This window comes from Corvus moneduloides, chromosome 25 (assembly GCF_009650955.1).
Source record: "Corvus moneduloides isolate bCorMon1 chromosome 25, bCorMon1.pri, whole genome shotgun sequence".
NCBI classification, from domain to species: Eukaryota; Metazoa; Chordata; class Aves; order Passeriformes; family Corvidae; genus Corvus; species Corvus moneduloides.
The window spans coordinates 6571220-6598423 of record NC_045500.1 but is presented as its reverse complement, the minus strand read 5'-3'; the positions used below and the strand labels follow the sequence as shown (position 1 = coordinate 6598423).

Below are 27204 nucleotides of genomic sequence, written 5' to 3'. Positions count from 1 at the left end.
CCCATTTTGAAACCTGCACTTTGCTCACTTGGAGGAGAGGGAGTGGGTGGGCAAGGAAAGGGAACAGTGATGATCCCTGAGAATTCTGATGCTGCAGGACTGGGGACAGAGTTAGTGGTGCTGAGAGTGAAGCGGGAGAGGCAGGTGCTCAGTCCTTCCAAAGAAGAATCAAAGGAGGTAGAACTGAGGGGGCAGTGTTCCTGGCCATCACCTTCCGAGAAGCTGCACCCCCTGCCAGCTGCTCTTGGAGGGCTGACCAACCCAGGGAGCATAGAGAGGCTGTTTTGGCTGTGACTCCCTTGGGAAATGGGAGGACAGGACAGTGAGCAAAGGCTTCCAGCCTGGGAACACACCTCCTGTCCAGCCCAATCCAAATACCATGACCTCCCTGGCACCACTGTATTCCTGACACTCTTGGTTGGTTTCTTAAAGCAGGCTTTGGGCATGGGCTGGGCATTTCAGCTTCTGGCAGCAACACAAAGAACAGGGCAAAGCCACTGCTTCGTGAGTCAGAACAAAGGGACTCTCCTCTCCCCAAGAGGAGAGCAAGTGGAGCCTGCAAGTGCACAAAAGCTGCCTGGCAATGCCAAGTGTTGACTGGGAGGAGGGAGCGTGCCTCCGGGTGGGTGATGGCCTGGGGGCTCTGTTCAAGAGCTCCATGTTTTCATTCACTGAAGGTCAAGCACCCTGAGCAGTGAGTTGAAGGCCTCATCCCACTGCTCTGTCACAACAATGGGGGAAAAAAGCTGAAAAAGCAGCACCCTGGCACTGCAGCACTCTGGTCCCTGAGGAGGCACGGGTCACTGCTGGGACACTGGCAGCCAGAGTGCCTGTGGATAATGACAGTTCTACTTCACCATAAAGTCACTGGGAGAGTGCAAGATTCTCCCACATGAGCAGTTTATTCCTAAATATTGGGGAAACACCCCCCGACAGGATGGTGGAACCATCCTAAGGCAGCTCTGCTGACAACACATTTTGTACAGGAGGAACCTTCAGGCAGAACCCTAGAGTGAAATAAAGACATGGAGGGAGCTTTTTCATTCTAACATAGAACAAATGCTTTTATTGCACTGTTAGAAAACTCTGCATAGTCCCAAAAAACAGGATCTCCCTCCACTGACTCAGAACTTTTGGCTTACAACTGCTGCAGCTCAAACGCAAGCTCAGGGCAACAACAAAAAGAAATGCCAACAGGGCACTTCGTTAACAGAGTCAACACAAATACCCACCACCAACACAATGGGCTGATCAGAGCCCTCACAGCTGTCATTGACACTAATACAGCCCTGACACACCACCCAAGGGGAGAAGGAAGTTTGCCTTCTGGCCGGGAGGGGAATATCCTTTGAGGTGATGTGATTGCCCCGAGCCAGTCAGCTTGTGCCAGGCACAAACCCACAGCCCCGTTCTGGCTCCTCACTGCCAGGATTTGCCTGTGCCTCTCTGAGGAAGGCTCCTGTGTGTTTTCTGGTGCCAGCTGGAATACAAAAGGCAAAAGCCTGCTTGACTTGAGCAGAACACGCAGCTGCGTGCATGACTGCCCATGCGACAGAGCGGGAGCCACTGCTCCTCACTGCCTCCTCCTCGCTCAGCCCAGGCTCCTGCAAGCAGGAGTCTGGCTGGATTGGAACATGCAACCTCTGGCAGTGACCATTCAGGGAGCTGTGAAAGCGCCTGACAGCCCAGCCACAGTGTGCAGTGCTGAGCAGGGCTGGGCTCCTGTGCCATCATGGGCCTAGGGGCTGCATCTAGAAGGTTGCCAGGACAGAAGAACCTCTGGAGCCTGGTTGGGCCCCGTGGTGCTGCCGGGGCCTGTGCCTTGCACTATAACAGTGGTTAAGTCCTTCGTGTTACTACCTCAGAAGTGCAATACTGCTTTTTATCCGCTCGTATTTACAAAGAACACAGCTTGGAATCCAAACCGCTCCCTCTCCTCCCCCAGTCCAGCACCACCCGAGGGAGGCCCCGGGCAGGCCGGCAGCGTGGCACTGCAGCACGATGAGCAGCCCCTGGGCTATTTCACGGTCACGGTTGAGGCCCCGTGAATGGACTCCATCACGGCCGCGAAGCGGCTGCATAGGTCGTAAGGGGAATTGGGTCGGATCTTCGGGGGCTCCTTCAGCACAATGACCTCAGTGGAGCCGTCGAGGAGCCGGGGCAGCAGCTCGCCCAGCTTCATCTGCAGCTTTGCTGTCAAGGGGGAGAGGAGGAAACAGTCAGTGGCAGCAGATGGCAGAGGGCTCCAGGCCCCAAGTTAAGGAGCTGTGATGCCTTTCGCAGACTCCTCTCCCTGTGCTGAGAGCTGCCCAGCCCATCCCCAGGGACGAGCAGTGGCTGCTGACGCAGAGGAGGCCTCGCACCAGCTGCCGCCTGGCTCGTGTCCTGCCCGCCGAGCCAGGGCTCTGTGAGGGAAGCTCCACTGCCACCTGGCTGCCTGAGCACAGGGCCACGTCCCACTGAGACACGGGGCTTTCCCAGGAAAGGCGCTGCTCTATGAGCTGCCAGGTCGAGAGTAACTGCACGCTTCAGGGTGACACTCAAATATTGACTGTGCAATTGAGGGGGATGGAGCCTTCACAGCCTATACCCCCTCAGACAGGGCAGTTCAGCCCGTGCTGAGCTGGTACCGTCCACTCCTGGTGAAGGTCTGTGCCCGGATGCCACTGGAGTGCACGATACAGCACAGCCACTGCGGGGTGAAGAAGAGCAGGCAACACCTGAGCCTCACACGACCCGGGAGGGGTGAGCACTCAACTTCTGGTTCTTTAAAACCTTCTGTGTTAACAAAGGCTGTCACATCCAGCACAGGAACTGGGATAAATTTATCCAATATTAATTTTTACAACAGTATTTTGAGAATAAACCTCTATGTTTCTGCATAATTTTCTTTCATCAAGTTTACCCTCTGTTAGTGATAAAAACTCTGCAGGGCCTCCCCAGACATTCACGCACAGAACAAGGCAAGTCAGGACCGATTTGTCTGAAGAGAAATGACCTGAGGGGAGTCACAGCAGCCCAACTCCAGAAGGAAATACACAGCAAGAACAGCTGCCCAGAACCAACATTCAGCTCTACAATGACAAACTCCTCCTCAGAAGGCAGAGATGCCCCCAATCTGCTCCCCCGTTCCATCTTCCATAACCTTGGCCTCTGATAACACCACTCCTCCCTCTTGAAGAGGAGCATACCACGCCACCAAGCATGTCTGCATTCACCTGCCATCCCTGGGTACCTCCAGTCAGGGAGAAACCCTAGCAGAAGCCTCTCAAGGGAACTCTAAGCCATTCTTGGGACATCAGCTGTCCCATTTCAGGGATGAGGGACCCTTCTGCAGCTTGTTTTAGTGCAAAACAATGATTTCTTCTGTAACAGAATTTAATGGGTGATTCAAATGCATTTCTCCTCCCACATTAGAAGGGCCCTGATGTGCTGAAGTGCAGACACCAGGAATTTAATTTTAAATGGTCCTTTAATTCTTTCCCAGTTCAGGTCCAGACACTACCCTGCCCATGAACAGCAGCCATTTCCTACCGTCCATGTCTTCTCGTCCCAAATAGGAGCACCAGCGGTTTCTCATGACCTCAATGGCATCCAGGTCCTCTTTGGAGATCTCAAAGTTGTTCATGAGATGCATGCAGGGGATGATCAGCTCGTTCAAGATGTTCACACCCTCTGACACATGAGCTTCTTCACAGCTGACAAAAAGAGAAGCTGCCACCTCGTTCAGCTTCTGGGGGTGGAAGGAGAATTGGGGACAGACTTGTGAAGAGCAAGCAGGGACCATGGATAACCATCCAGGAAAGGCCCAGCTTGGGCCCTGCACCAGCAGCCGTGCAGAGAACAAGGACTAACAGCACCAGGCTCTGGTGAGACAGCCACTTTCAGTCATGGGAAACACACCACAGAGAACAAACTTGTAAATATATACATTCATACACATACATGCAATTTGCTGTATCTGTATACAGAGAGCATACAGCTTATTTACAATTCTTGTTTTAAGATGGCAAGATCCAGATCTGCCTTCACCTGGATTCCCTGAAACTTATGTGGCATGTTCTTCAATTGAATTACGATTATTATTAGCTTTCCATATTGCTGCTGGTACTCAGCAAGGGGCAGAATCACGGCAATAGACGCAAGAAAAACAGTTACACTGGTCTTGGCTACCAAGGCACCCTGGCTGCTCCCTCCCCTCCTCTCCAAAAGTGAGTGCTGAGCTCCTCAATACAAACCAGGAGACACTTCCTTCTGTACAAGGCGATCAGTGACTCGCTCACGCCTCGGTTGGTTCCCTTCAGCAGCAGTTTGGTGTTGCTTTGGTAGGCGTAGACCAGGTAGGTGAGTGACTCCTGATACCTGGAAGAAGAGGGTCAGCTCTGCAGGCCTCGGGCTCTGCGAGGGCCCTGACTACAACCATTCCCTTGGCTCAGCTCAGGAAACCTTTCCTGCTGGGCCTGGCTGGAATAGCATCAGGCCGGATGGGAAAAGCTGTATTTCCTTGCCAAAGCACAAATGAACAGATGCCCCATGTCAAGCCATTCCTGCTCCTTTTTGCCCAGAATGCCAAACAACTGTCTGGGCAGAGACCCTTAAAACCAAGTTCATGTGCAACGTGTTTGTTCGTGTTCATTTTCTGTACTGCTTCAGGAACTGCACTATGAGAGGACACCCCAAGAAGGGCAGAAGGTTGTGTTTTTTGAGTCCCTCACACATTTCAAGCTTCAGGTGAGAAAACAGAAACGCTGACAGGGATTAGGTCAATTCGGGGGAGCTCTAAGCTGCTCTTGTCGTGCCTCACGTCAATTTGTCCACCTGAATTTGGTGGCTTGTTACTGTGAACCACCTCGGAATTCAATTCTGTTTCCATCCAGGAATAATTTCTGAAAGCCTGCACCATTTATGGAAAATACAGGTTCTAGAATGGTAAGGAGAAAACCAAGGCCCTTTGAGTCTAGAGGACTCCGAAGTGTGTGTTTACACAAAACAAAACATCCCATTTTGAGACAGTTTCATTTTAATACAGGAGTCCAAGGCGAAATATCCCAAAGTGATGCAATCATTCCTGCAAACCCATCTCTGGAAAACAGAATACTAAGCTCTACTTCCCAAAGGGAAGATTTCCTTAGGGGAAACTCTCAGAAACTGTCAGGCAGCAAGCCAGCAGCTCAGCCTCATATTTTTTGAGCTGCTAACCAAGCTCGATTGTGGATTTAAGAACAGCTACTAGCAGGTCAAAAAAGCACCCACTGACCTCAAACACAGGCCATTGTGGTTCAGAAAGAAGAATTTTTGTCAAAGTGGCTTTTACTTTTAGCTACAGCTTATCTTGTCCAAATACAATTAGAGGAACTTACTTTCTATTCTGGTAGAGTTCCAACCCCGTCAGCAGGTAAATGGACACCTTACGAAAAAGGCTGTAGTCTTCGTGCCATCTCTGTGAGGAGCAGCAGAGAAGCAGAGCATCAGCTTCATCTGGAACACTCACATGCATAGTTTGGGGTCCCCAATTTTACCCTTTGAAGCGTTTAAATGTCTCTCGTAAGTGACACATCAATGAATTTAGCCAACTGCAGACACTCCTCCAAGCTCAGATTCCCAGTGTATTCCTTCTCCCTCAACACCCTCCTGCAGACACCCGCTGCTAACAGGCATGCAATGACCACTGTGTTGGCCACACAGCTCCACGCCATGCTCCCCATTTCCCAGTTTGGACAGAGCCAGCTAGGACAGTGTGAAGGATCAGAAGCAGCTCTCTGGTCCCTTACCTTGTACTCCTCCATGTCAACATCGTCAGGACCGATTTCACTCAGCTTTGCCCGTGCCACCTTCATGATGCTGATGGACCTGTTCCACGTGATCCGAAAAGACAAAAAATCAGAACAGTGGCCCCGGCCACATCCAAGTGGGAAAAGCCTACCCTGGAATCCCAGGCACTCACCGTTCATCATAGCTGAGGTTTTTGTCTGCAAACTGCTCAAGGAGGGTCCGTTCCACCACCTGCTGTGGAGCATTGTTCTGCAGGAAGTAAATGAGCACGTGCTGCAACCGGGCATCGTTCTGGGGGGTTGGGGTCTCTTTGGAAAGCAGGTACAGGCGGGAGTACTCCTCATGGAATGCCTGCCAATGGAACATATGTACTGACAGATCCACCTATCTGCCCGTGGGAATGCCACAGCAGCCAACAGGAACTCAAACCTGTCCTGTTCGATGGGACTCCTGTGGTGACATGGAGCCTCCCCTGCTGGTGATATTCCAGTGGTGAATGGAAGCCCACCAACACCTCAACTCTAAACCAATGGCCCTCACAGCCAGGCAAACCCCACGTGTGAAGTGTGAGCTTCCAAATGTGCCAGTGTCTAAATGCCTTTGAGGGAGGGGGTACAGCTGCCTTAGACAGATTTGGCAACCCTCCTACAAGTGCTCAGGCTGCAAAAATCGACTGGAACACACTTGTACCTGCAGGAGGTGCAAGAGTATCTTGTGATTTATATTCCCATAGATTAGCAGCACAGATGATTCTTTCCATGTGGTATTTTTAGTTAAATCTACCTGCCTGTAAAATCTTAACACCAGCTTCAGCATTCAGCACTGGTTATGCTTTCAAATCCCTGTTCACACAGATATTTCTTGAGGACATCTTTGACAACAGAGGTCACAGTAAGCAAGTATGTTCAGGACCAAAAAAACCAAATTTTACAGTACTAAAAGAATAAGCAGAATGAAAAGTTGCTGTCTGTCTTGGGAGAAGGGTGTTCTCTTACAAGCTCTAAAAATTATTTTGAGCTCATGGTTATGTCATCACAGTAAGAGAGAAGGAACTGAAATGCAGGGCAAGGGCCATTAGCTGAAGAAAAACTGCACAAATCGCTCCCTTTACATTCCTGATCTGTCAATATGGCACATATTCTCTATTCTGGGAAAACAGATATCCATACTATTGGATTTAGCAAACAAATCAATACCTTAACAAGCCCTGCTTCAGACCCATCACGATCAAAGGTCTGGCGGGCTTTTGCAATAGCCAGGATGACACCTTGCATGGCTGGACTCAGCATCACCTACCACGAAAGCAGGAGAACAGACACAAACAGGAACAAGGAAAACAGTAACGGACAGGGAAAGAAGAGATGGCATAGTGAAGAATGGCAGAAACTTTCACAAGGTAAGGTTTAAAGGAAATTGCATGAGTACAGGTGTGATAACTGTGTGAACTGCAGCTGTGAGTTACTTGCATGCTACTGACTCTATCCATCACATGCACTTTACATGCAGGGTTTTTTTAGGGATTTAAGATCTCAAGGCTGGTCACTCCAAACCCTTGAATTTTTAAATTCAACAAGTGAGAAAGTAAAGCATGCTGGCCATGTCCCCACCATGTCCCACTTAATCTTCCTAAGACACGTAAAATGAATGCAGAACCTGTGGTGCAGCAGTTCCTTGAGTCAACCTCACACAAGTGCATCTCAAACCTACTCAAGGAGTGACAGCCCCAGTGTTTGTGTGAAACCCAACTTGTGAAAGTGAGAGGACTTCCAAAACACTGCTTGAGCATGTATGAGAGTGGTTAAAGTCAGACCCCAAAAAATCAGCGGGCAGGGTACGTAAATTATGCTGTTGGGATTAAGGTCTTTGACTAGGGACAAAACAGTAACTGAAGCCAGCAAAGAGAGTTGTAAAGAAATTAACATAGGTAGGATCAATTTTGATACAGTCCTGCCAGAAAGAGGACTTACAACCAACATGCAGATCGACAAATCGAGTGCTCTTACAGAGCTGCTTTTCTGATGGCATTTAAAAATGGAGTTATGGAATGATGTGGTCTGTCCCCCTTCCCTTCCACACTAGGAAAACTAACTTAGTACAGGGCATTGTTCCTATGACAGACACTTATCACACCCATCCTTAGCCCAGCTCAAAGCCAGCTAACTACAAAGCTACAGGCTAACAAGCAGCAGTAATTAACCCTTGCACTGGGATCTGTACCTCCTCATTATATCCATCTGCATCGGATCTAACGGGAATCTTCCCCACACTGGGGATTTCCACTTCAGAGACCTGTGAGCTAGTTTGGGCAGCAGCCTCTGCTTCCTGAGTGTCCTGGGGCTGCTCTGCCTGAACTGTGGGGGATGCTTCTCCCGGATGAGCCTTCAGCGGCTCTACCTCCTTGCGCTGTGGCCAAGAAGAAAAAGAAGAGAGTAAGAAAATCCAAAGCAAAATACAGGAAAGCCAAAGGGGACTGAGCTAAACATGGCACAGCTACAGAACTTCACAGAAATGGGAAAAGCAAGGGTCTATCAAGAAGAATAACATGGAGACAAGAAGGGGTAGGTTCTAGGGCCGAGGCTCAGCTCCTACCTCGCACAGAGCTGCCTCGACACCGTTCTTCTCGTAGGCATCGGCAGTGTTGGCAATGGCCTTGGCAGTCTGCTCCTTGGCAATCCTGGCATGCTCTGAGGACAGGGAGCGCACGCTCTGCTCACAGACTGACGATTGCTCTGTCAGGACAGTGTGGTACTAGTCAGCAAGAGCTGCAAGATTTTTTCTCTCTTGTTCGTGAACGTTTTGCAGCTTGTCCATGCAGTTTTACAGAGCTGCTGCCTTGTACTGGTTTTGCACAGCCTGGGTTTGGTAGCAGGGGGGCCACAGTAGTGGTTTCTGTGAAAAGCTGCTAGAAGCTATCACCATGTTCAGCAGAGCCAATCCCTGAAGATGGACGTGCTGCTGGCCAAAACTGCGCCAATGAGAGAGGTTGGTAATGCCTCTGTGATGACGTATTTAAGAAGAAAATCAAAACAAAGTCAAACAGTTTTTTCTAGCCAGAGAAGAGGAGGAGGTGGGAACATGTGAGGGAAAACAACATGGAGACACCAACGTCATTGGAGAAGGAGGGGGAGGAGGTGCTCCAGGCGCCGGAGCCAAGATTCCTCTGCAGGCCGTGGTAATGCAGCTGTGCCCCTGCAGCCCCTGGGGATCCACGGGGGATGTAGAGATCCACCCGCAGCCCTGGGGATCCCCGGGGGATGCAGAGATCCACCCGCAGCCCCTGGGGATCCACGGGGGATGCAGAGATCCACCCGCAGCCCCTGGGGATCCACGGGGATGCAGAGATCCACCCGCAGCCCCTGGGGATCCACGGGGGATGCAGAGATCCACCCGCAGCCCCTGGGGATCCACGGGGGATGCAGAGATCCACCCGCAGCCCCTGGGCATCCACGGGGATGCAGAGATCCACCCGCAGCCCCTGGGGATCCACGGGGGATGCAGAGATCCACCCGCAGCCCCTGGGGATCCACGGGGGATGCAGAGATCCACCCGCAGCCCCTGGGGATCCACGGGGGATGCAGAGATCCACCCGCAGCCCCTGGGGATCCACGGGGGATGCAGAGATCCACCCACAGCCCCTGGGGATCCACGGGGGATGCAGAGATCCACCCGCAGCCCCTGGGGGAGGTGCCCACGCCGGAGCGGGTGGATGCTCTGGAGGAGGCTGGGATCCAGTGGGAGACCTGGTGGAGAGAGGGGGCCCTGCTCCCAGGCTGGAGCAGCCCATCCTTGGAATGCTGCACCCCGTGGAAGAGAGAGCCACAGTGCAGCAGTTTTGGGGGGCTGTGTGCCCGTGGGAGGGGCTCAGGCTGCAGCAGGGGCGGTGTGACTGCTGCTCGTGAGAGTGGACCCACGTCGGAGAGGTTCATGGAGAACTGTCTCCCGTGGGAGGGATCCCATGGCTTCACAGGGGAAGGACTCCTCTCCTGGAGCACCAGAAGGAAATCTTGATGATGACCTGATCAAAACTCCCATGCCCTGTCTCCCTGCACTGTTGGGGGGAAGGAGGGAGGGGGTGGGGGTAAAAAAGTATTTTTAAGGGCTTATTTTACTTCTCCTTATCTTCCTCTGATTCTGTTAGTGATAAATTCACTTTGCAACCTTAAGTTGAACCTCTTTTGCCCTTGAAGTGTTTTCCCTTCATTAATTTTTTCTCTCTCCTCTGCCCAGCTGTGGCAGGGGAGGGTGAGCAAGCAACTCTCGTGGGTGCCTGGCGTTGGGCCAACGTCAAACCACAAGACGCTTTCATCCCCGAGGTGAAGGCACTTGACGCGAGCGTGCGCGTACCCCTTTCCAGCAGGAATGGTGTACATCATTAGGGATGACCAAGTAACGTTTCCCACTCTGGAGAACAGCACTTGCCCACTCAGTATTTATGAGAAAAAGCTGGAAATGAACTGATATTAGCCCATGATTATTAAGTGAATGGGAAACAGCATTTCTGGGGACAAGCCTGGAAGGATGCACGTGCAAAACCAGCAGAAGTCTTTTGTACTGTCAGGGCAGAGCCTCCGGCAGCTGCCTTTGCTGCTTCATTCACGCCTGCTCCTGCATTCATTCAGACACATTTGTGCAAGGCTTCAACGCAGTGGTAATGGTGACCAGCTGGCTGTTCCTGGTTCAAACATGGTTTGCAAATTCAGAGTGGGATTACCTGGTCCTGACTCAGAGGAGAGGTCCTGCAATTCAGAAGTAGGCGAAGGCTCCATCTGAGGAATCTTACAAGATTGCTCCTCCTCCCACTCCTCTGCCTCCTGCTCCAGGCGCCAGTTGTCCTCCTGGATGTAGTGTCTCAGTTCTGGGGACAAAGCTTCCACTTCCTTCTGGAACTGTCTAGCCTCTGGGCCCTCATCCTCATCTGGAGGAAATGCAAGACTGGCATAAGGAAACACATTGTGGCAGGGCACCACCCTTAGGGACTAAGCACACACACAGCATCATGGGCAGCCACAAGCAAATTGGCTGAGGGATAAATGGGGAAAGAAGGCCAACTTTCTACTAGCTTTGTAATTTAAGGTAATCCCGAAGCAAAGGTGCAAAAATAAAAACAAATCTACAGAGTTTTCTAAAGCAAACCCCAGTTTTGTTCTACCACTGGACAGCATTTACACAGAACAATTCCAGAACCAGCGCCTGCTGATGCAGGTCAGACACATCCTGATCCAAGGCCTCCAGTTGTACAGGGAACAGCACTGAACTGCAAACAGCTGGAAAGTTCACAGCTCAGCCAGAGATGTCACACCTTCATCACTGTACACCAAGTAAAGGTAAGGTCAGCATGGGTTCCATAGCATGAGTGTCATATTGACATTTGTTAGTGCTTTTTAGATCTACTTCAGTATTCACTTTTAAAATAGCACAAAACCCAAGCAGCATCAGCTTTAAACAAGTCCTAAAATTTATCAAAAGCAAATGGCAACTTTCTACAGCAGATATGTTCATGCACCCATTGCAAACTGCTTTAAAAAACAACAAAAATTGCATTAAACAGGAGAAAAAACCCCACCCCACGGGTTCATTTCAGAACTGTCATAAGAAAACAAAGAACAACCTCCACATCCTCATCAGCTACATTTAGCAATGAACAGAAGACAGCTCTCCATTGTTTCTTTCTATTTATTACATCAAAATGAGCCACGTGTGAAATTACTGGGTTCTTGTACAGCTGCTTGCCATGTCTAGAGCCATGTGCACAGCAATTTCTCCACCAAACTATTTATACACTGGCACTGCAAACACACTTGTATGTCTGAGCCACTCAGATACGGATACCTCTCAGGGAAAGGCTGCACAAAAAAGCCCATTTAGATTCAGTGTAACAGAATCACCAAAGACCAAGCAAATGAGTCAGGACGTGTGATAAAAATGGGAGACATAAAGTAGGAGGCATTTCACATGCCCTTAGGAAACAAATGCTGCCATATGTCTTGGTTTGAAAGACAGGTGTCTGCTAAGGAAGGCAGGAGCCTCCCTGGGAATGGAAAATGTAACCCCTTTCCCTCTGAGTTATTATAACTGGGGCTTTCAGGCAAAGATACAAGAAATAGGAATAACAGTTCCTTATATATATATATATATATATACACACACACCAAGGCAAACACACAGCAACAACTGTGGCAGTAACAGCAAACAATCACAAACCCAGTGCCAGCCTTCTCGGCTGCCAGGCCCTTTCCCCTCGGGTGCAGTTCCGCTCGCAGCCGGCAGGGGCGCTGGCGGCTCCCGGTGAGCAGGGCAGGTGCGATGGTTCCCCCGCGGCTGCAGGGGGCGCTCCGGAGCGAGCTCGGGGAGCACGCGGCACTGGGGGCCTGGGATCCCGGGAAGGGATGGGACAAAGGCTTCACAAACCCCTGGGCAGCCGATCCCGGTGTCCGGCCGGACCCTTGGGAACGGCAGGCTGGAACGGCAGGGACGAGCACAAATCCCGGGTGGCAGATGAGATGTATCAAACTCCGGAGCTGCAGCGGGAACCCCGGGAGGTTTCGGCAGGCAGGGCATGCGGAGCTACAGAATGGCGAAGGCTCGGAGCAGTGGCAAAGGAATGGCGGGGCAGGGCAGCGGCAGCCCAGCTCCGAGCACGGTAGGGAAAAGTGGGCTCAGGAGCCCAGGGTTTTCCCCTGAGGCACCCAAGCAGATGGTGAAAAGTCCCTCTTTTAGTGAGGTAGGGTTTTAATAAGCTCCCAGTGCAACAACCGCTCCCCCGAGCAGGGCTCCACGCACAGTGGAAGAAAGGCAGCAGAAGACAGAACCCCGCAATGGTGACGAATTCTCCCCACAGCAACCACGGCCTCTCTCCCCCGCTCCACCCGTGCACACTGAGAGAACAAGAGAGCCAGGGGCTGCACCCAACCCCTTTTTCCAAGTCCAAATCTCTTGGCATCTCTGCCCTACACGAGAAAAACCCAGGTAAAAGAGAGTAGCCAGCTGCACCCCTCCCCTGAGCTGTGGCCATGTCTTTTATCTCTCTTACATATCCAGTTGTTATTGTCTCCTAGCAACACATATGGGGGAAAATTCCTTAAGAGAAAAAAAACCAAAAGGAGACCTCCTAAAACCCCAACACCATATAAACACTACAAAGAGTCAAAATTAAGAACTCCAGCACTAGATGCATGTTAAATGTGGCAAAAGGGCAGTGTGAGTCTGTACACACATAAGGTGCTGCTTCCAATCTCACCCGGATGGCAGTTTTCAGCCCTATCAGGGATTTAGAAACGAATTGAGCATGAAGCAGATTATTTCAAATCCTATCTGGGGTGAAGTTTTGTGCTTTGTCAAAAGACAGCTGTGCTGGGGAAGCCGAGGAACATAATGATCATGCAGGCCAGAGAGACACACCAGCACACAAACATCTCATTAACCAGCAGTTGTGGCTCTGTACCTGCACCAGCATGGGACACCTGTTCACTGATGTACATCAGGCAGTAGGCACTGGCACTCCTCAAGCCTCCAAATGACTCTCGCTCCAGCTCTTCCCACGATGACTCTGTCACCCAGATGTCATTGTATTTGAGCCATCTTTTCCGAGGCTGGTCATATATGAAGGCCCAGTAGTGCCCAGCATTTGCTTGCCCTTCATGGACCAGGACTGCATGCAAACGATAGGGAACCTGCAAAGTGACATGGACATCATTCAGATGTGCAGTTAGGGACTGATTCTGCCTGACCTCTGTACACAAACAGCAGGAGTTTTTGTAGGTGTAGCATGGCACAAGAGTTGATCAATTTGATAAATTTCTTACTATGTGAAAACTGACTTTTAGGGAAAGAAGAAACAAGATTTTCGTAAGTAAATCTTTCTCTGCTTCATCACTGGAAATTTAAAGATACAGTGAAGAGGGCAATTCAAACCAACATCTACAAACGAAAATGAGGATCAGCAGTATTAGTTTAATATTCATGTACTGAAGCTTCATTTCCTACCTGTTGGAGGAGAGGGTCACAGTACATTTGTTCGATGGACAGGTTGATTCTGGCAATAGACTCCTTCAGATCTGCCAAAAACATCATCAGTGAGAGAAATACATAAAAATTAATGACTACTCATCAGGCTATGCTAGCCCCTTTCACTTCAAAGAGTTTGAAGCCATGCAGAGACTATCAGATAGACTCAACATCAGAGCTCAAACAGGGACAAAATTATTTGTAGTTCAGGCTGTATCCTGCAAAGCTACAGAGGGGAAACCAGGCTGGCATTCAGGAGGAAAATCACTACAAATGCATTTGGGGCCAACCTTGCACGTCTTGTTCGATCTCGTTTCTCCATCGCTGCAGACATGTCTGAACCAGCTTCATCTCCTCCTCGGAGACCACGTGAGGAGCTGGATGTTCAGACAGTTCTGCTGGTGAAACAGGAGGCTGGAGCTCCATACTGGAGTTCTGCTGCAGCAAAGAATTTGCCACAAGGAAAGCCTCATCTTCAGTCCTAATATCGGTCCTCTCTTGTATGCTGTGGAGAAAAATCCCAGAGTAGCAGGCAGGTTTTTTAATATTTCTCTAGTTTTTCTTTTTTTGGAAAAGAATATGAAATAAAGCAAACAAAAATTATTCCAGAGCGGGAGCAGGATTTCTTTCCAGAGTAGTATAAAATGTAGAGAGAACAAGTACACTGAAAGGTGCTTCTGCCTTCACAGAACAAACTAAAATATAGGAAAAATACTAGGGAAAATTCTTATAGAACTCTCCAAGCACAAATCCACAATGAGCAATTCTAAAAATTCCTTCCATTACTACTAAGAAACGTGTGTATTTACTCAGCTTAATTTAGAGTGTTAAACCAACCATGCTGTCCAGGGTTATAATAATCCAATATTGCTGTAATTTACTGGTCAATGAAGCAAAAGAATGAGCAGCCTAACCAAAAAGAGCACGTCATTTAGTTCTTAACTGCTGCTTAGGCAAGGAATATAGGTATGCTTTTGGACAAGGAGAAAGAACAGACCAAGATGCAGTGTTCTATTTACATCAACAGAACCAAATGACCAGCAAAGCAGTGACCCACTACTTGCACAAGCATTTGCACATTACAGCATCGTGTTCACCAGCGCCCAGATAAATAACCCGCTTTTGGAATGCCACCCAGGACCATTTAGTTGGGAGTGTTCTCCTGTGAATCCTTTTTATTTCTGCTTACTGACCCATTTGGCTGTGAAAGCACGTCCAAAACATGAGGCTTGGCTGGGGAGTGCGGTAGTGTTGTTTGAGAGCTCTGAGCAGAGGAAACAGCCACAGCTGGCTTCGTAACAATGAACTCGAGCACGTACTGCAGCATGTCAGGTAGTGGAAAGCGGGCTGGGCCAGAGCCATATTCCATGTACCTACGGAAAAATGCAAGGTGGTGTACGAATGAAGGAATGAGATGGGTTAAACCTCATGGGACAAGAGAAGAACAACTTTTTCTGTAATGTACTACTGGGCTTCCTCACCTCCATTGCCAGTGCAGCTGACGGTGTCAACTGTGCTCTTTAAAGAATTTATTTCTGTAACAGTATCAGTAAAATTTAGAAACCACCGAAGAGACAGGTTTGGTTTTTGAAAACACACTTCCTCCCTCCACATGTTTCAGAACAAACATGTTGCTGTTTGTCCTTCCAAGTTTCTCTGCTATTGGAAAGCACATTTCAAAGGAAACACTTGCAATATTCCAGAGGGCATAAAAATAAAGCGAGCTGACTACTCACCTTTCCAGTTTCTGCTGCAGAGTCACCATTTTCTCCTTCAATCTCTTCATTTCCTCTCTTTTCATCTGAATAAGATCTTTATTGCAGTAGAGGTACCTAAACAAAAATACAGAGCCCTGTTTGCCAGGTGAGATTTGTTTACTTCTAACATCCACAATCTTCGGTAAATATTTTAGAATCTTTCCTTGCTCACCCAAATAGCCTTTTTAATTTCTTTATTTATAACAAAGCAATAGCTTTAAACATACCGTACAACAGGATAACTCACCTGTCCATATATATAGTCTGGGGAAACTCTAGCTTGGTGTGAATTTTCTCTGGCTGTCCTAGTGACTGATTGAACTTAAATCGGGAGAGTTCAAAGGTCAGAACTGGTGGCAGTTTTGTAAACCAGCGCTGTAACAAAAGCAGAAATGCCCCCGAAGGGACTTGTTTTAAGATGACTGCTAATGGCACATTTTAGACTGATCCTGTATGATTTCAGACTGATTTAAAAGTCTCTGTCTTTAAGCACTGAATCAGGTTTTGTTTGCAGAATGACTAGTCAGAAAGCCAAATTTTACAAGTTAAAAATGTGTGCTTCCATTTTACATTTTTGCTGTGAAAAAGCCTCATGATTGCTCTCAGAGTTACTTGTCATTGCCTGATGCATCCAGCTTGACGGATTATTAACAAGTCCAGCACTGAATTTCACAAATTAGCAGAGGCTACACACAATCTGCACATCATCTAAGAGCCCCCAAGAGAGTTCTTTTCTGAGGCAGATCACATGCAGTGATGAACAAACCAGGAGTCCTCTTGCAGCACCAGATTCCTCATCCTCTCTCAGTCTATTTACAAACTATTTGATTTAGGGGATTCAGAGAAGACCTCCACTTTCTGCAGCTTCATACACTGTTTCAAAGAACCATGCTGAAAGAAAAATTCTCAGTTGGATTTACACTTCCTCTCACTCTTCCTGGATTCACAAAGACTTCCAGCATCCACTGCCAGAAACTTCCTTCACCTATCTTAGCTTGGCACTACCCACTTCATGCTCCCCTCTGGATTCAGGATGAGCACACCAAGCTAATTTTTCTTTGTGGGATTCATGTCAGATGTGCTGCGACAACAAACCTCCCCCACACCAGAGCTTTCTAAGAAGCAGCCCATAACCACAAAGACAGAACGATTTATGCTCCTGTAGTCTGGGAGAAGCTCCTGTTAATCCCACTGTTGCTTTGTCTTTCAGCACACTTGCCTAGGTGCTCAAAGGACAAAATCACCTTACACCCTATGTCCCCTATCATGCCACCCTTTACCCACCACATCCTAGGAAGTGAAACGAAGATGCACAATTTTCCCAGTAAGGCTTCTCAGAAATTAAGCCAGAGCTTTTCCTCCTATCTGTGCACAGAAAAGAATTAAACCAGCTCCATGATTGGTCAAATTTCCCATAATTTTGGGAGAAGAATTTTGAGGAACTAAAAAGCTTGGATTGAAATGAACCTGCCTGATGAGCTCCAATGTGCCTTTGTCTCCAGTGCCAGCCAACACCAGCTTCACCCACATCCCCTGTAAATGCACTTAAACTGCTTCAGGCAGAAACCAGGAAAACCCAGAACAAACATTTGAGTCCAGAGTCAGAACAGGGCTCCCCTGCCCAATACCTCGTTTCTCCTTGCTAGTTTAAACCACAGCAACACAATTTTCAGACATTCTCATAGAACTGAAATACTCTTCCCTGCTCCACCTACACCAGATACTTTTGCCAATGTTGTTTCCCAGCCTTTGTCCAAGCTAACTTTTGCTGCACTTACACACAGAGGATGCTGAATGCAATGGTGCTTCTTGACCTTGCTGCAACTAAGTTTTTTATGACTGGTTTGTGATTAGTGAGATAAAAACAAAACGAAACAAAAAAAACCCCCATCACAGTCAGAAAACAAGAGTGAAAGCAAGAAGAAAAACTCCAAACCATACACAATATAATAGGGAGAAAGAGACAAATTCCAAATGGCATACCATGGAGTTAAGCACTGTACTTTTACCCTCCGAAAATATGGAGGCAGTAGGTCTCCCCCTACTCAGGTACAGGTAGGCTTCAACAGAAAGAGAGAGACTTGATCACACTTGACTCAGAGGCAGACGTTGACCTTTGCAATTTAAAATAAAGTCTTTGAACTGGTTACATAGGACAACACATCTTTATAAATCAGCAAAGACTTAAGTGTCTCACCACCTAGCACTAATTTACATGAGATTCCAGGTATCCAGAAAATGTTTTGTGTTCAATTCTTAGAGAACACTCACAAGTCGACATTTAAAGTTATCAGAATACATGACACACCCCTGCACTCTGTGTGCTGCACTTTTCTGCAGCAGGCAACCAAAGGCTCAACAAAAAAGGTCAAACTAACCTCCTGTCCATACTTCACTGACTGAGATGTTGTTGCCTCATCCATCTCTCCCTCCACCATGGCTCCTTCCAAGCACTCATTCAAGTTCTGGTAACCATTTACCTGAAGGGGATACTGACCAAAGGTCTCAATCTTGGAAAAAGTGTTGCCTGGATGATGGAAACCATACAGAAACCATGAGCAAACTCAAGAGAACAAAAAATTCTGGTTAACTCTAAAACACTCAAAGGAGTTAAAAAGTTGAATCTACCAAAGCCTTAACTCACCCTCATGGACACCCTCAGTCAGGAAAGTCCCGTAGAAGAGCTGCACCATTGGGTTTTCGGATTTGTCTCCAGGGCTCCTGTTTCAGAGAGCAAAAGCACACTTTCATTTGCAGCTAGAGGTTGCAAAAAAACCCCAAGTTGTAATCTAAGCCTCTGCTTGGTAGCCTACAGGCAAAAGTACAGTTTTCTACTCAAGCACTAAATAAAGAGGAAGCTTCTCATTAATTTTCATGTTCCAAAGCACATTATAACACTTACACCGACAAGAGCAGAAAAAAAAAGTTAAGGTGCCAGCTTCTGAAAGGAAGTTTCAAACACCCAGAGCTTTTCTGTTTACCAGGGCTGCTGAGCTCCCCTCAAAAGCCAATTTACTCTGCAGGCCACATTGGCACTGAGTGAAGTCCCACACTCACCAACAGGAGACGCAGACACAACGCTTCAAGCTTACAGAGCCTCATCCACAGGAAACAAAGAACACTCATTTGCTCAAAATTTTCACATAAAGTCCTCTCATTTATTAAAACTCTCCTTAGGTCAAACTCCCGAGATCACACAGAACTCACGTGGCATTCACAGTGAGCTGGAATGCGTCCTCCAGCCAGTCCAGTAGTTTATGTGTAAATTCACTCACGTCTTGCTAGAAGAGAGATGAAAGTGGAGAGTCAATCGTGACATCCACCAGAAAGTGTTCCCCCGGTGTGCTGGTGCCACAGACCCACTGAACACAACCCGACTGGTACTGCTGTACCCACTCAGCCGAACTACGTGTGAGACTGAAGTGCTGTGCTGATTTAGACTGATAATGAACACCGCTCATCTGAACACTAGATCAGAGGAAATTATCATGATTGCTACCCAACTATGCAGATGGCACTGGGTAGTGCCATGCTATGCTGGCTGGTTAATTAGCACGCACGTACATTCTGCTCTAATGACACAGGGACAGCTGCTTGTCGGCTGACAAACATGGGAAAAGGCCTCTGAAAGTACCAGCAGGATGAGGCAAAATGGGGTCACTGTGGCTGTGACTGCTGGTTTGAAGAGAGCAAAAGGCTTTTAAACGTGGTTTTACCTGCGGTTGTTCAGTGGATCTAAACACATCCCTCAAGAGTTCCAGTGCTGCAGAAGGATCTACGAACTTACGCCACGTCCCCAGCATTAATGCAAACAGGCACTGAAGTTCTTGCATGAACGCAATATTTCTTTTTCCCTGCATTGCAAAAAGAAGAAAAGTCAAAGCCTTCCTGCAGCTCTAAAAAGCAGCATCTTAAAACTTAGTGCTACTGAACACCATGTGCACATATCATAAAACGTACCCAACGAGCTGCGCACTGGCTCAAATACCAGTTCTTCTACCGTGCATGCAAACCAACAAGTAATCTGGAGCTGCCAAAGAAGTTTTATGGGAAAAACATCTCCACGCACAGCAGTTAAAGTCTCTAGAGGACAGCGGTACAAGAAGCAGCTCTTTTTTTTCTCCTATCCTGATTCTGTCTTTGAGAATTTCCCAAAATTGTCTTTAATGCAGCCAGATGATTTTAAAGCCACAGGTCTCAGATAGCCCCAAATTAAATCTGGTTAGAGGACGAGCAGAATGCTACACCACAAAAGAAGGAAACTTGACAGTGTTACTGAATCAAAACTTACAGTGTGACGACAACTTTCAAGCACATTCTGTGGCAGGGAGTACCCAAGGACCAGCCTCCGGAATTCTGGCAACTGAAACAGAGACTGAAAGGAGAGGAGAGGTAAAGCTCGGTCAGCACCTGCAAGGATTGGACTCACTACAATTTGATGCCCTGTTGTCACTCTCTGACTTGACAGGTTTATTTTGCGAACTTTACATTCCCAGTGGTCCTGTGTTACTGAACGCATGTTTACAATGTGAGCAGCCCCTGTGCTGGACCAGCACAGAATCAGACTCATAGAATTAACTAGTCTGGAAAAGACCTTTAAGATCATCAGCATGTTTGTACCCACCCAAGGACAAAATCTCATCCTGCCATTTCTAGGATGGATATAAACCTTTTCGGAAAGACCATTCTATTCTGCACAGGCAGGCTCAGAAAAGCATCCAGGAACAAGCCATGGTGAGAAAAACCCATTTGCAGCTTTCTTACTTCCTCTCAGAGCTGAAGACAAATGATAACATCTCTCTGCTGATGTGAAATGGTTAGGAGAGACAAATCTGCTCAGTTCCACTTACTGTTGTCTCTTCCTTAGGTCATTACTAATTATATATGCTGCCTAGTTGTTTATTTGTCCAAGCATCTATGCCAGTGTATTCCATTAACTGAAATACGATACACCGTGTGTTATCGAGCCAACAATAACTGCCATAAAATTAAATTATCAGTTCACTTTGCCAGGCAAGCTTCTATCATTTCAGTAGGCACTTGGCCATTGCTGCACAACTCCCTGTGTACAGACACGCAGATTCTCTGTATCTGTAGCTATTTTTAAGCAAAGCCTATTTAACTGCTCTTTGGCTGTTTCTGTACAGGCCCAGAACACATCACAGTCACATCACATAAACCCACAAGTTTTTGTTTGAGCAGGGTCATATTCACTCATCTGCATACAATGACTCCCTCACAAAACTGCTGCATGTCTACTTCTGACTGAGAAACACTGACTCCAAGACCACAGCAAGTCTGTATCAGAAAAAGAGAACTTTCTTACAGGTTACCTGTATAACAGCACTAAACCAACACGTGTTTCCAATATTTTTCATTCCAACAGGCCAGTCACCCGCTCTTCTCCAGTCATTCTGCTTGGGGCTCTCTACCCACAGAGAGAGCATTTCACAGCGTTTCCTTTTGGAGCGGTATTTGTTTTCAGCGGAATGGGTGTCCTGTGGTCTGTCATGAGAGAGAAACACTGTGCTGTAAAACACCTCCCAAAGATTGCCTAAAGCTGCAGGAATCAAACTCCCCTCCGGCCCATAGGTGTCCACCAGGCAGGTGATCCGTGTTAGTTCTGCAGTTACCAGCTTCAGAACCCACTTATGATACCTGGGAAAACCAAAGTGGGGGGCCATTTATGGCCTCACTGACCTTTCAGCTGCATCCCTTTCTGCAGCTGGAGCTTTTGGTGACTCCAGTGATCTGACAGTGTTGGCTGTGCGGAGGTTGTCTTGGTTGTGAGGGGCAGGTGCAGCACTAACATCTGGAAGTGGAGGCAGCATTCTGATCAGTTTTCCACCAGCAGCAGCAAACATTCTCTTTGAAAGGAATTTCTAGGAAACATCACACTCCACAAATACAGCTCTTCAATCAATACAAGCAACATTTTCTAGCTCAGGTTTTAAACAGAAATCCCTGTTTCAGATCATGCCAGGCAACCTAAGAGCCACTGAGTGAGCTGGATGAGGAGAACAGAGCAGAGCATGCAGCTGGGCACTACCCAGATTTCCTTACAGCCAAATTCAGAGCTTAAGGAAACAATTCAAAGCTCTTGAAAGAACAAAACAGGATCATCAGCTTTTTAACTGTGATGTGTCACCTCCAAACATTATTAAAACACTACTAGGTGATCAGTACTGGCAAAATCTGCACCAGAACAGAAGCTGCAGGGATGTACTGCTAGCAGCAGCAGGGAGGATGGATACTTCCCCTTTGAGCTCATACAAACACATGAAGCTTAGGGGTGAGCAGAAGTGAAGGACTTACCCTGTGGGAGTTGTTTGCCCACTGCGCTCCCTTCCCAGGCGGATGGCTCTGCAGCGGCTGGGTCCTGCACTGGCTCCGGAGCAGGGTCCTCCGTCAGGAAGGTGACTGCTTCCATGAAGTCTCCATCAGCAGCCTGGCAGAATGATAGGGGAAAAGCGAAGCACCAGTGAGGAGCAGAACAGCAAAGGATTTACCCTTTGCCTCTCATGCATCCAGGCTGATCCTGGATCGCTCTCACAGGCCACACATGGACCATTCTAACAAGGACCAGCTCATCATCAGCTGACAAACACACCAGCGAACACCTGTGTGCTATGTTGGGCAGGGGCCTGAACTTGCCTGACTTTTTGGACAAAATCAGAGCTCTCTTTCCCCAGAACAACGGCAATATACACAAACCTTTAGAGCGGCAAGCAGGAATGCTGAATCCTGAATTCCTGTGATCTCTTTCATTTGGTTTAAGAGCACCTGGCAATCCTATGTGCAATAAATAAAGAAAGCTCACGTGAAAAGGTGACCAGGATGGACATTAAGCTGTTTCTGCAAGGCTTGCTGAGGGCTCAGTGGAGCACTGCTTCTTTCCTTCCCTTCTGCTGACAGACTGACACACAAGCCCAGTCACACTTGCTTGATGCAAATACCAACATCGGCTTGAACACCGCACTCAGGTTTTTTCCCTGCTAAATTCACAGACTAACATTCAATCCCTTGTATCCTCAGGAGAATGCAGGCAGGCCTGGGAGGACAGGCTACCCCCGCTGTTGGCTGTGCAGCACCTGTGGTGGGAAGGGGCTTCCCCACCCCCCGAGGCAGTGGCATGTGCAGCTGGACATATAAGGCGGCCGCCTGCTCCCAGGGCGCTGGCAGGAGCTATTTTCAGCATTGTGGCACATGCCATTTGTGCATGTCACTTCTCACTGACAATGAGGTGTCAGAGCAAGGGCCCAGGAGCCTGTTGTTACTCCTCCTTCCCACTCCACACAAACCACTTGAGGTTTGGCGATACACTCACTGCTCAAGGCCCCAAGCTACGGTTCACAACTTTTGGCCAGTTCTGCCACCTAAAACAAATTATTACAAAAATTCTCCTTACCAGACTTATAAAATCTTTGCAGCCTAGGCTTACCACAGGTTAGTCACTGCACTTGGCAAGCACAAATAACCTCAGTCAATGACTAGCAGGAGAGGCAGCTCTCCACAAGGAGCCTCCTGGCGCTGGAGGTCCCACCACCCCTGTTCATGGTTGCAGTTCAGCTGATGCTGCTGCCAACGGCCCAGTCTAGGTGACAACTGAGATGCAGCTCCGTAATGCCGGCATTGAATGTGGTATGGGAAGGACATTACCACAGGAACAACGGCTGGGTCTGTGTCGTGTATCCTGATTTACAGAGGCTGTCTAGGATCCTGCTGTCAGCACAGCCTGACCAATCCCAGTTCCATAAGATCACACTTTTAATTAATCTTGAACCAGCAAAGCTGCAGGCAAATAAACTCAAGTTTCTACTTACTCTCACCATTAAGAAAAAATGTAAGATGCTTCCAGGCCCCTGGAGCACAAGTTTCACTCAGTGAGTAATGAGTCAACTACTTTTTTGAGCCCCCCACATATACTGGTGATGGATGCTACTCCACGCACAAAGACAGCACGCATCCATGTCAGCTGTTAAAACAAAAAACCTCCTAGATTATTTTCGGTGGGAATTCTCTCATCAAGTTATTCATGGTGGTCCCATTTGAAATACTACTTTTACTCAACTTTTACAAGAAAGAGTACATACGTGTGTGCAAACCCCCTCAACTCATCCCACACACTCCTTTTATCCTGAGAAAATCCAAGATGCACTGGAACACCTCAGCAGCCCCAGGAGGAGCTGCCCAATGAGGAGCCAAGGCTGAGAGGCTCAGGGTGGGCATACTCTCACAAAGGCAAACCGCTTAAATCATGTTGCTAATTTTGCTGCCTTAGCGCGTGCCGTGCATGTCGGCTGACCCCACCTTACGCCGCAGGGCGGATTTTTCCAGTGGAGAAAAAAAACCCCAAACACCCTTGCTAATACACTGCACTATAATAATGAGATCCGAGGCAGGACAGGGCATGATTTTCTGGGGTTTTTCTGTTACAGTAGAGAACTCACAAAGGCTGCTGTAAGCATAAAAGCCAATTACGGATCCTCTGCTCTAAGTTACCATTTAATCTTTCAATGATTTCTGTATGCTTTTATTCAGCCTTTGAGAAAAGGTTTGTGCTAACAGCAGAGAGCTTATCCCATACCACTTTTGAGAGGCTCATGGCTGCCTGGCAGCCCACAAAAGCCACCAGGAACCACACTCTCTGCAACCAATTTGTTAAGATTTTGGGGGGTGCATGTGGTTTTGTTGCCATAACTAGTCTGGTTATTGCTTTCTGAGGTTACGCACCATGGGGCTATAAAACAAGCTCTGTAGCTGGTAATTAACACCAGTGTACTGCTGCTGCTAACACACCCTGCACTTGCAAGCCCAAACTGAACCAAGGCCCTACCTGCTGGAAAAATAACAACCCAAACCCAAATCCTATTAGTATTAAATTACAGCAATAGGAGATGAGTACAAAAGCAAAAGGCTGAGAGGAAGTAGGGTACTAGAGATAAAATTACAAGGTCAGCCAGGAATGATGGAACAGAAAGGTTTTGCTGCTTTCCCTGCTCCGCGGTGACTCACTGCCCCCAAAAGTTTGTTTTGATGAGAAACTGTGAACAGGGAAGGGACCAAATGCAGTGCAGGAGTTCAAGGGTGTTCCAGAAATAACTGGACACAAGGAGAAGGAAGGTGGCACAGAAGAGGCACACAGAGCCTTGGCCTTCAGCCTCTGCACCTCAGCCATGCTTTTTATTGTGGGGGAAACTGGATATGGAGGGGGCTGGAAACCCACAGGCAGCAGCAGGAACAAAGCCCACGTTCCTGGCCAAGGCTTTCACAAACCAATATCCATCACGAGAAGAAGAGCAGGCAGCAACTTCATCCTGCATTAAGATGCACACAGTAGGCACTGTCTGGTCACCACCCCCACACGGCCGGGGCATGGTTGCTGCACTAATGTCACTTCTAACGCACAACCAAAAGGCTGATACCCTCGTCCCATCCCGCCCTGTAACTCTGACCTCTCTGAAACGCATCTCTTGGGTCCTAAGAGCACAGAGACGCTACAGAACAGTGTAGAGCCCTGTGTCAGTTCGGGATGGTCTGGGCTGCAGTCCCCTGAGCACTGACACAGGCTCGCGTCCGGGTCCCTTCAGAGACAATGTACGCAGAGCCCTGAAGTTTGGGAGGAACAGTTTTCGTTAACTTGCCCCAGGAGATGCTGCTCAGCGGCAGGGAGGGAACACGCGTTTCTGGCCCCTGCAGAGGAGGAGGAGGAGGGTGTCTGAGCGCCCGCCCGAGCCCTTTTCCGTGGTACCGGCGCATCGCGCGCGTCACCGCGCGGAGCCCGTTATTCCCAACGAAACACGCGCGGACGGCACCGCGGCCCGACGGGACGGGGCACCCGGAGCGCGCAGAGCGGGGAAGCGCTGCGGACCGGCCCCGAGCGGCAGACTCGGGGCGCAGCGGGGCCGCCGCGGCGGGAGGGTCGGTCCGGCGGCAGCCCCGGCCCCGCGCCGGGGTCACCGCCCGCCACCCTCCTCCCCGCTCCGCGGTCTCGCCCTGCCGCTCCTCTCCCCCCCCAACACACCCCGCCGGCCCCGCGGTCTCACCCCGCCGCCCCCGCCCGGCCCGCGGTCTCACCTCGCCGCCGCCGCCCCGGGCCCCCAGCTCGGCCGTCATAAGACCGCCGGCAGCGGCGCCGTCGCCGCACAGCGCGCACGCGCGGCCGCTCCGGTTCCGGGCGCGCCGCCCCCGCCGGGGTCGCGTCCAGCCGTGCCTGGCCGTGGGTCCGGCCGTGCTCATCTCTGTGTCTGTCTGTCCGGCCGTCGCTCCGGCAGTGTTCCCCTCGAGAAGCCCTCGAGCATCGCCCTGGCCGCCGAGCCCGTTCTCCCCCGTCCCCACCCCAGCAGCCGGGAACACCGGCCCCTAGCCGGCGCTCTGCCCTGGCCGCGCCCCTCTAGACTGATAAAAGTGAATTATTTTCTTTTAATTACAACCATAACAACCCCCTCCGCCCCCCCTTTTTTTTTTTAAAACCCTGTTTTGGTCCAAGCTGCGGCTGACACGTGTCCGCCTGTGCTGGCCCGAGGCTGCCAGGGCGGGAAGCTGCGAGCAGGGCGGCGAATGGAGGATGCACGAGGGGACTGGGATGCTCCAGGGGTGGATGCGCCCCAGGGGAAAATCGCGAGGAAAAGGTTCAAAACAACCGAGGGGCCGGCACCTGCTTCCTGTTCCATCCAAACCCACACTTTGCCGGGCCTTGATAAATAAGCAGGAGATAGGCATTTCTCAGACTTGCTGAGCCAAAGGGCCCTGTGTTCTCCTCACAGCCCGGATTCTGCCTTTCTCTTAATAAAACGATGCTGAAATGGAGACGTTCCAGCAAGGGGCCCCCGGGGGCTGCGCAGGATCCGGGTATATCTGTGCAGACCCGACGCTGTCCACAGCTCAGCCACTGGACCCGCGGATGAGATTGGCTCAGGCACCTGGGCAACTTGGCTCGACCTGACGAGCCAGCAGGGCTGAGCTCTCTTGGGGGAAACTGGTGAAAAACTGTCCTCCTGCATCATCAGGGACGTGTCGGTTGCAACTGACAGCCTAGGTTTGTCCCCCACTGGGCACTGAAGCTCCTGCAATACTGATGGCATTGGCATTTCCAGCGGAGCTGCGGCACTGCAGGAGGAAGGAGATAGTAGGGTCAGACGGTGCCTCTGCCGTACCCTGGTTGCCAATTCTCCCGCGAAAATGCCCTTTCCCAGCTGGGTGGGCATCTCCCACACTTGTTTTCCTGGGCAGTCACAGACCATCCCTTGCCTTTTGTTTTGGAAGAGCTGTGGGAATCTCAGTGTAGGCTGTTCTGGGATTGCCCCAGCTCCCTGGTTCTCACAGGTACTCCAGATGAGGAATTCGGGAGGCAAGAAGGAGGAGGTAGCAGTGTAGATAAGGTAAAACTGAGGAAGCCACTGTTAGCCAATTTCCCTGATGTGCAAAGGAAAAACAAGACAACCAGTAATGTTTAAATGCATCAAAGTAAGAAATTCCACTCATTTTGGGATCCTGCCAGGCTATTAATAGTGAGAGATAGGGACGTAGTGCTGGGCACTGTGATTTACACTCTGGAACCCCCATGTGCTGCTGAGGGAGTGGTGCTTTACCTGAACTTCGTTGCTCGGGGAAGAGTCCCCAGGATTTTCCTACCTTAAAAAAAACTATTAACCATAAAAATTCTGAATGT

At 49.2% G+C, this 27204-nt stretch overlaps 1 protein-coding gene across 4 annotated transcripts; it reads right to left on the bottom strand.

The window, feature by feature from the left end:
• Positions 1–1036: 1036 nt before the first annotated feature.
• USP28 (ubiquitin specific peptidase 28) lies at positions 1037–25895 on the bottom strand. Of its 4 annotated transcripts, XM_032133664.1 has the most exons (26): positions 25611–25895; positions 22248–22325; positions 21849–21981; positions 21234–21345; positions 20867–21038; positions 19825–19908; positions 19250–19387; positions 18741–18814; positions 18178–18254; positions 17912–18060; positions 15781–15908; positions 15513–15608; positions 14970–15149; positions 14067–14281; positions 13756–13826; positions 13214–13442; positions 10484–10687; positions 8362–8501; positions 7990–8175; positions 6969–7064; positions 5945–6123; positions 5772–5850; positions 5361–5440; positions 4239–4362; positions 3535–3733; positions 1037–2193 (listed from the first exon to the last, which is right to left on the bottom strand). In XM_032133664.1, exons 1-26 carry the CDS (start codon positions 25770–25772, stop codon positions 2018–2020), a joined length of 3561 nt encoding a protein of 1186 aa, XP_031989555.1. In that variant the 5' UTR covers positions 25773–25895; the 3' UTR covers positions 1037–2017. The 4 variants fall into 4 exon arrangements, with proteins under 4 accessions (XP_031989555.1, XP_031989557.1, XP_031989556.1 ...); XM_032133666.1 differs by lacking the exon at positions 7990–8175; XM_032133665.1 differs by lacking the exon at positions 22248–22325 and having other exon boundaries at positions 25611–25712.
• Positions 25896–27204: the final 1309 nt, after the last annotated feature.

Bases quoted from the DNA above. Each gene is read 5' to 3' on its own strand.
- USP28 (XM_032133664.1), bottom strand. From the start codon at position 25,772: ATGAGCACGGCCGGACCCACGGCCAGGCACGGCTGGACGCGACCCCGG. The intron at 19,388-19,824 runs GTAAGTTTTGAT...TTTGCAATGCAG, and splicing joins TTGAAAGTTGTCGTCACACT to GGAAAAAGAAATATTGCGTT. The intron at 15,609-15,780 runs GTGAGTTATCCT...ATTTTTGTTTAG, and splicing joins CAGACTATATATATGGACAG to GTACCTCTACTGCAATAAAG.